This window comes from Monopterus albus, unplaced genomic scaffold (assembly GCF_001952655.1).
Source record: "Monopterus albus unplaced genomic scaffold, M_albus_1.0 scaffold292.1, whole genome shotgun sequence".
Lineage (NCBI taxonomy): Eukaryota > Metazoa > Chordata > Actinopteri > Synbranchiformes > Synbranchidae > Monopterus > Monopterus albus.
In genome coordinates this window covers 995,450-1,003,518 of record NW_018128172.1, presented here as the reverse complement: position 1 = coordinate 1,003,518, position 8,069 = coordinate 995,450, and the positions used below count along the sequence as shown (strand labels likewise).

Sequence of the window (8,069 nt, the reverse complement as noted above, 5' to 3'; positions counted from 1 at the left end):
TTCACATCTGACCCAGTATGCAGTGCCTGTGCTGGAGGACGTCCACCTAGTTGCACGGTTCAGGGCTGTTCACAGGTAAGAAGCGTTGTGAGGAAAGCCTCCTGCAAACAGGCGGGATATGGCATCATAGGAGGAATACTGTATGTGCAGTTCCCATGATGAGTGTTCACAGTGATCTCAATGCAACAGGCGCCTATTCCCACATCACGAATAGCACGCTTTTCAGAAACCCTGCTCGATGCCTTTCTGTCTGCTCAGAGCCCACTGGCTGCAGAAGCTTCGGCAAGCTGGGCAACGCCAAATGAAAAACATATGATGCAACGTAATTCAAGAGTCGGTGGCAGGAAGAAAACAGGTTAACGCACCTGTTATGTTCATTTGTCAGGAACAGCGGTGATGTTCCTGGGTTAACTTTACCATTACTAACCATTTCAATCTATTTAATGCAGTGGTGTTCTTTACCTCTCACAGATTGTGGCTCAATGATCCATGTTACAACTTTTTTTAATGTACATTGGGAAGACCTACATATAAAATACATTATTTTTACATGACATTGATTAAAAAAAAAAAAAGTATTTTACATTTTGAAATCTTTTCTTTTTATGAAGTGATGTTGATAAATTAACATGAGACACGTCTTCTGTTCTGTATCTTTGTAATATAAACATGCAGCGGGAGGTTGCAAATATGTGAAATGAACCATTTTCATTTTATATCTTGATTACGCCTATTAAGCCAAGCAGAAGAAATTTCATAAAAATAAAATACTTTTAAATATTGTTTTTGGATTTTTTAACTTTACAATGGGCCAATTTGACCTGCAGCAGAACAGGGGGGTTAAATATACAAGTGGAAGCCACAACAGTGCAAACAATGCTGATTAAATGGGGGGTTAAAGTGTTCATGTATGGAGAGTCGAGGTGAGACTCTTCCCTAGACTTTCACTGTGGGAGATGAGAGTTGATCTACATTATGTGAATTTTTATCAAACAGCACCAAACTGAAGCACAAGTCTGCACCTGTTTAACAGCAGCTTAAAATGATTACCACCATAACTGCTCAAGTTGAACTGTGAACTTACATGTGTGGACCAGAGAGTAGAGCAGAAGCAGCAGTGCGCACGGCCGTGCCATGGTCTGAGGCATGTGCGTTATTGTGACGGCTCCAGGGACCAGTTCCAGTTCCAGTTCGGGCTGTGCTGTGCTCCACACATATAGTGTTTGACAATAACATCATTTCTATGGGGCCCAGGAGGAGGAAGGTGGGATCAGGAGTGGTGTGATTTCTGAGGAGCACAGCCCCCCCAATAACCTGGGGGTGGAGCTCAGCGGACTGAGTTGAACTCTTTCACTGTGTCCACATGTGCATCCATGTGGACACAGTATAATCCTCTGCAGAGGAACTGTGACCCCATCACTTTCCTGACAGGGGCATAGCAGGGACTTGGCCCAGCTGGATGAGCTGGGGCACCACGATGGACTGTTGGGGTAAACAGTAATATTCAAAAGCACAACATACATAGAAGCTGAACTTAGGGTTTAGATTTCAACCAATAAAACAAATCACTGGTTTAACTATTACTAATAATAATTATGTTACAATGTGCAAAATCTGAGCAAATAATAATAATAATCACCTTTATTGGCCAAGTATGTTACACACAAGGAATTTATTTCCAGTACAGAACCGAGGCAGCCATCTGTGGCACCACCTCAACCAATGGCTCTAACCATTGGGGGCAACTTGGGGGATTAGTGTCAAAAGAATCACAGGGGTCAGAAACCTGCAGAAGAAAACTGTTGCACTTACACTACCGCTGAACGGTTTAAGATCTCCCCGTGTCTCCAGTTTTTACTGACTTGTAAGCAGCTCAAGTCCAGTCAATAACCTTAAGCTTTATTTTACTGTCATTGTAACATTAGCATGTACAATGAAATTATGTTTGGAGCTGAGGGCTCTGGGCTGCTGTGTGTATACACGCCGCCATCAGGGGCAACGGGGGGGGCTGTCACTCTGATGAACACTTGACCCATGACAGTAGGACTGGACAATAACCCTCAGTGCAATGAAAGAAAGTCACTTTCGGTTTTTCCCGTAATAGGGGTTGCCACAGCGAATCGTCACACTGACGACTCACATGTTGACTACAGTTCTACAGAGGAATCATCCAGTCTGTTCTCTGCACCTCCATCACTGTCTGGTTTGGCTCAGCAACCAAACAGGACAAGTCAGGACTGTAGAAAAGGTCATTGGTGTGAGCCTGCCCTCCATGGAGGACCTGTACACCTCACGGGTCAGAAGGAGGGCGTAGAGGATCACTGCTGACCCCTCACACCCTGGACACAATCCGTTTGAACTCCTCCCCTCTGGACGGTGTTACAGGTCACTGTGCACTAAGACAACCAGACACAGGGACAGTTTCTCCCCCCAGGCTGTCGCTCTGATGGACACTTAACCTACAACAGTATGACTGGACAATAACCCTCAGTGAAACACCTGTAAATATACCTCGTACAGATTATACAGCTTCGTACAGGTCTCTAGTTTTAAGTACTGTTTTTATCTCATCTCAATGAGCATTCCTTTGTCTGCATTGTGTTACTGCCTGTTTATACAGCTTATTTTGCATTGTTTGCACTGTTTGTTGCTGTTAATACTGTTTATTTTGTTATATTACACAGCCTTATGCTGGTTTACTCTTTACTTGCCCCTCGCATGGGGGTACATGCACATTGAGAGCCGATGTACCAGAGTCAAATTCCTCATGTTTCCGACGCAATTGGCCAATAAAGCTGATTCTGAAAAAGGCTACAAACACAGGGAGTCAGAGCTTCTCAGGGTTTCACCCTGTAGCAGGAGAACAATCCACAAACAGCTCCAGGCTGTGGACGGGGAAAGAACAGTGATGGACCAACAGCAGAGGGTCCACACTTCCTGAGTGAACGCAAAGCAGCAGACAGGTGCAACATCTGTGGGAACATCTGTAACACAGCTGTCTGTCCCAACACTGGTTTCAGTTGTAGACAGAGTGACACAAGTGCGTTCACCTGTTGGACTACACTGGTAACTACTGGACCCATGGAGGCGATCTAGTGTAAAACCTTTGAACAGCAGTGTATCCTACCACCAAGTCTGATGATGAGGGTGGAGGTGAGAGTGCAGCAGTGGATGCAAACAAACTGAAGATGACAGAGTAATTATGAGATGCCTTTATTGTACTTTTTGGAATCCAGTGACACAGACAAAAGAAAATGGTCCCGTCCTGCCCCCGTCCTGAGAGGGAGGGCCTGCATGGTGGGCCGTACCGTGCACCTGCGTGTAGTCTTAAATTAAACACAGAGATAACAGCCAAGACACATCCAGGTGCATTTCCACAGACACACATGACATGCATTCAAACAGCGAGACAGTGACTCCTGGTTCACGTCTCCAAAAAAGAAAAACTAAATCAATGGTGCTTAAAAAGCACCGAGCTGTTCCCACAAATCAGTCGAGAAGTCACACACACGGGAGACAAAAAGACACTACTGCTCATACTGGGAAAAATGTTTAAATATGGAAGTGGATGGTTTAATTGGTCAGATTTCAGCGTTTTTTAATTAGGTTTTAATTCATAGTATACTTCAATGAGAAAACAACAGTCTCACTAAAAATCAGCTCATTTAGGTAAAACTAGGCCTTGTCCACGTCTGGCTCTAAGTAAAATGCCGACAGTCCAGTCACAGGGCTCAGAGGCTGCTGGTCTGACCGGGAGCAGGTCACCTCAGTCCTCCTCGCTGCCACTGGCTGAATGCTCCTGGAACACACACACACACACACATTAATACGAGTGTCAGACAGGCAGCGGGCATCACGAGTCGCCACCAGGGAGTCTAGTCTGCAGACACCTCACTGATGAACCGGGGCACTGCACTGGGATGTCGTTTGTGTGTGAGCTCTCACCTCCTCCTGCTCCTCCTCGCTGTCGTCGTCGCTCACCACAGGCTTCGCCCGGGCACCGCGGCCCCTCCGGCGTTGGCCTTTCCCTCCTCGGTCCCCCTTTTCTTTCCGGCTCAGTTTAATCTTCACCTTCACTGAACGAGCTGCAGGGAATCGGACATCGCACACAGTATCATGTTGACAGTGAAATCCCGATGATGGTGGACAGTGTGAACACACATGATCTGATTTACTAAGCATGTGCACTGTGGTTTTGAGTTTACAACCACAGTCTATGGATTTAGTGAGACGGCAGCTCCTGGCAGCTCCTGGCCGACCCCTGCAGCAAACCTCCGGACGCTCAATAGAGAGGAGGAGAGCTGGAGTCTCAATATGATCACTGAGCTCAGAAAGGAAACAACCTTCATAATGTAGTCGTCTGATTACAAATAGTTTACTTCGACTCCACCTGAGAGAAATGGTTCATCACTGTCAATCTGAACCTGCAGTTTCATAAAACCTCCAATGAAAACACGTTTTCAAACCACACAGACTAAACAGTTAGAGGTGCACACACACTGAAGTGAATGAGAGTGGACAAGGGAAGAGGAACGAGACAAGGCTGCAGCTGCTTCGTCTTTGGGCGTGATGATCTCAGGGTCGACAGCAGAAATACAGACGTCCACGTTATAGTGATCCACCAGGAACATGTCCGTGACTGGCCAACGCAGCGCCTCGTCAGCAGATGACGTCACGGTGCAGAAACAGTTAAACCAGATCAAGTTTTGGCCTCACACGCACAAGACGTGCCCCCTGTTCAGATGAATGAGGAAGCCTACTGTGTCGGCACAAAGTGAACACAGCAAAACTGACAGCTGCAGAAACCTCAGTAAGTCCAGCTTAACATCCAGCGTCCTCCCAACAAGCAGAGAGACGATGCAAACACACAAATGACACATTCAGGACCAATATGTGCGACTCCGATACTCACTTTCAGACTCTGAGCCTTCGTCCACCTCATCCTCCTCTTCCTCACTTTCCTCTCCTTCACTCTCGTCGTCTTTCTCGATCTTCTGTCTCACACTGGTGAAGACCGACTGCAGCACAATGGAGTCCTCGTAGATCTAGAACAGACGAGTTCCTTAAAAAGGAGGCTCCCTAACGCTGACTCGCTGCAGCACTGCTGAGTGTGTGCTTCAGGCTGAACTCACCAGAGACCCCTCCAGGTTGAAGGTCTGGGCGTTCTGACACAGCAGCATCACGTCCTTCTCCAGGTCGTTGAGGCTGCGGTACTTATGGTTCCGGATCCTCTCCTGACGGAACGACAGAGAGCAGCAGTGAGGCACAGCAGACAGAGAGAGGAAACTGCAGAAGCAGGCTCTTCACTGTACCTTGATCTTTCTGAAGTCCACAGGTTTGCGGATGAGCTCGTAGTACTCGGGCAGCTCCTTGCGAGAAGGCAGCTGGATGAACACTTCGCTCAGCTGTCGCCCATTACTACACAGACAAAGCAGCTTTGGCCTTAGCATCGCCACTGATCACATTAAAGACACAGTATATAATTTCTGCAGAGACGCACTAATGTCCTCACCCATCCTTATATTTGATGACAGCATCAACGATCTTCTTCATCTTCTTAGTGAGGGAAGGCGGGTTGGGAGAGAGCTTCTCAGCAGGTGGGCGACCTCGTTTCTTCGCCTTCTTCATGTCCTCATCTTTGTCCCGTCCTCGGCCACCGCTGGAGCTGGGTGTGGCCGGGCCGCCGTCATGGTCACGCTCTCGCTTGCGCTTCCTGGTTGTCTTTTTGTGCCGCACCTCCTCTTCAATGTCCTCGAGATTACCCTCCTCTATGGCCTGGGGTGAGGACAATCAGGGCAAGAGCTCTTTTTATATTGTTGCAATAACGTCATGCTTTGAAGAAGCTTTCAAATGTTAATGACAACTCAAGCTGATACTGTGACGGTGCTGCTCATTGTGAAGTTTTCTACATGTCCTTAATGAGCTACCGGGATATAAAAAAAAAGAACACTTGGAAACAAATTACTGCCATTATTTATGTGTCTGCAGGTGACGAGTATCCAGTCGGAGCCGAGGATCTAAACCACTTCGTATCTGTTTGTGTGATGCACCTTGAGCCACTGTTTCTCAGTGAGCGAGTCGCTGTAGTCCACCTCCTTCCGTTGGCGGGATCCTCTGCCAAACATCTTCTCCTCCTCCTCTTCGCAAGTCAACCTCTCAACCTCAGCATCGTCTTTCAAAATCCAGCCGGGCAGGTCGTCCTCCTCCATCAGCCGAGGTTTCCTCTTAGGGTTGCGGGCCTCCTCGCGACGTCTGTCCAAATCCATACGCTGAATGAAAAGAAGTCAGCCGGGGGTTAGTGGATCCGTTAGTGGATTAGATTATACACACGATACCCAACAACTGATGTGGAAGCAGGACCAACCATGAACTGTTCAAACTCCTCTTCGCTCCTGGCAATCATCTGGTTAACGGTCTCATCATCGGGCACTTCGTCTTCCTCCTGCGGGCAAAGGAGACGGGGCGAGTGACGAGAGGCTGATGGCAGATTCATGTGGCACCTCAGAGCCAAGTCTCTGAACTAAGGACTCATTTACACAAAACAAAAGTAACTGGACACAGATTACTCTACTTTGATATATTACTACATCACTGTGGTCTGTTCTACCGCCCTGAATGTTCAACTGTTCTCACTGGAAACACATTTGAATGATGGCAAAAGTTAAAAGCAAAGACTGAGTTTTTGTGCAAAAACTCAACAACAGAAAGAAAAAGGTTTTGATATTAGTGTAGAAGATAAAGTGTCATATTAAGCACCAAAGGTTTGTGCAGAAGCTGAAACACAACGGGGAGAACAGGAGTGTGGATTGATGAAAGCTCACAATTCCTGAGAAATGAGGGAAGGAAGGAAAAGAGACAGGAGGTGGAGGAGGGGAAAAAAGAGAGAGAATGAAGAGGTGGGGCAGTGCACAGGCGGATGTGGGTGGGTGTGCAATGTTGGAACAGGTTCAGATCACACCCACCCACGCCCCCCTAGTGCGGCAGCCTCCTCGAGCCCCGACCTCATCCTGCTCCTCGTGCTCCAGAATGGCCTGTAAGAAGGCCCGGCGCTCATAGCCTGAGGACTTCTGGTCGAACATGCCGGCCTGGATGACTTTCTGGTCCACGTTCAATTTGTACTTGGCCGCCGCCAGGATCTTCTCCTCCACGCTGTTGACGGTGCAGAGGCGGAGCACGCGCACCTCGTTCTGCTGGCCAATACGGTGGGCTCTGTCCTGTGCCTGCAAGTCCTGTAGGAAGATGCACATATGACTGTGTGGATGTAACAACTCTGTGTGGTGACTGTTACTAGTTTAACAGTATCCTGGTTACAGTTGACCTTCTCAGGTCAGCTCAACTGTCTTTGTGGGGTTTTTATTTTGTCATGTGCAAGACAAAAGCCTGCAGCCAGGAAAAGAAGCTTATTCAGACATCTAATGTATGGACAGCATCATGTCCTACACCTGCTTCTAACCTTTTTACTGTTATTGTTTTACTTATTCCTTTGAACACATACTGTAGCCACTGTACTGTTTTCACCTTGTACAACTACTTGTGTTTACCGTTTCTCAGATTGTGTGCAGCACTTGTGCTCAAGACAGTTTTCCCTCAGAAACAATAAGGTTCATCTTGTCTTATACAACTACAATCTGTAAGTCATGCTTCTGAAACAAGTCCAGGGTAGAAAATAGCTCCATACCGATCTACTGCATGAATACGTGGATTTACACTGACCAGATTACTACAGTGCATGTAAACGCACTGTTAAAACAGTCATGTTCTCATCAGACACACAAAACCCCCAGAACAGTGTTGATTGTTTGAGACTAGAGCTGACTCCGGACAGATGTGGCAAGGCCTGCAGCACATCACAGCCTACAGGACCACCACCAGCATCATCAGCTCCACAGACAGCCTGCCGGATGACCTCAACACCTTCTACACCCGCTTTGAGACCTCCAGCCACAGCACAGAGAGGAGGCACACGCACACCGAGACCACCCAGCCCCCCAACTGCCCTCCACTAACCGTCTCACCAGGCCAGGTATGCACAGTCCTGAGGAAGATCAACCCCCGCAAAGCGGCAGGAC

General features: G+C 47.6%; 1 protein-coding gene across 3 annotated transcripts in view; it reads right to left on the bottom strand.

Annotated features, from left to right (window-relative positions):
• Positions 1-3,197: 3,197 nt before the first annotated feature.
• The window catches only part of smarca4a (SWI/SNF related BAF chromatin remodeling complex subunit ATPase 4a), a 19,946-nt gene continuing 15,074 nt past the window's right edge, over positions 3,198-8,069 (bottom strand). For 2 of the 3 annotated variants that reach the window (XM_020623071.1, XM_020623072.1), the window contains exons 26-34: positions 6,963-7,229; positions 6,365-6,442; positions 6,051-6,269; positions 5,513-5,775; positions 5,313-5,418; positions 5,133-5,234; positions 4,913-5,045; positions 3,946-4,085; positions 3,198-3,799 (exon numbers count right to left, since the gene is read on the bottom strand). In XM_020623071.1, coding sequence (XP_020478727.1) covers positions 3,767-3,799; positions 3,946-4,085; positions 4,913-5,045; positions 5,133-5,234; positions 5,313-5,418; positions 5,513-5,775; positions 6,051-6,269; positions 6,365-6,442; positions 6,963-7,229 — 1,341 coding nt within the window. In that variant the 3' untranslated portion in view covers positions 3,198-3,766. The remainder of the gene's footprint in view (positions 3,800-3,945; positions 4,086-4,912; positions 5,046-5,132; positions 5,235-5,312; positions 5,419-5,512; positions 5,776-6,050; positions 6,270-6,364; positions 6,443-6,962; positions 7,230-8,069) is intronic. The other variant, XM_020623073.1, reaches the window with a different exon arrangement.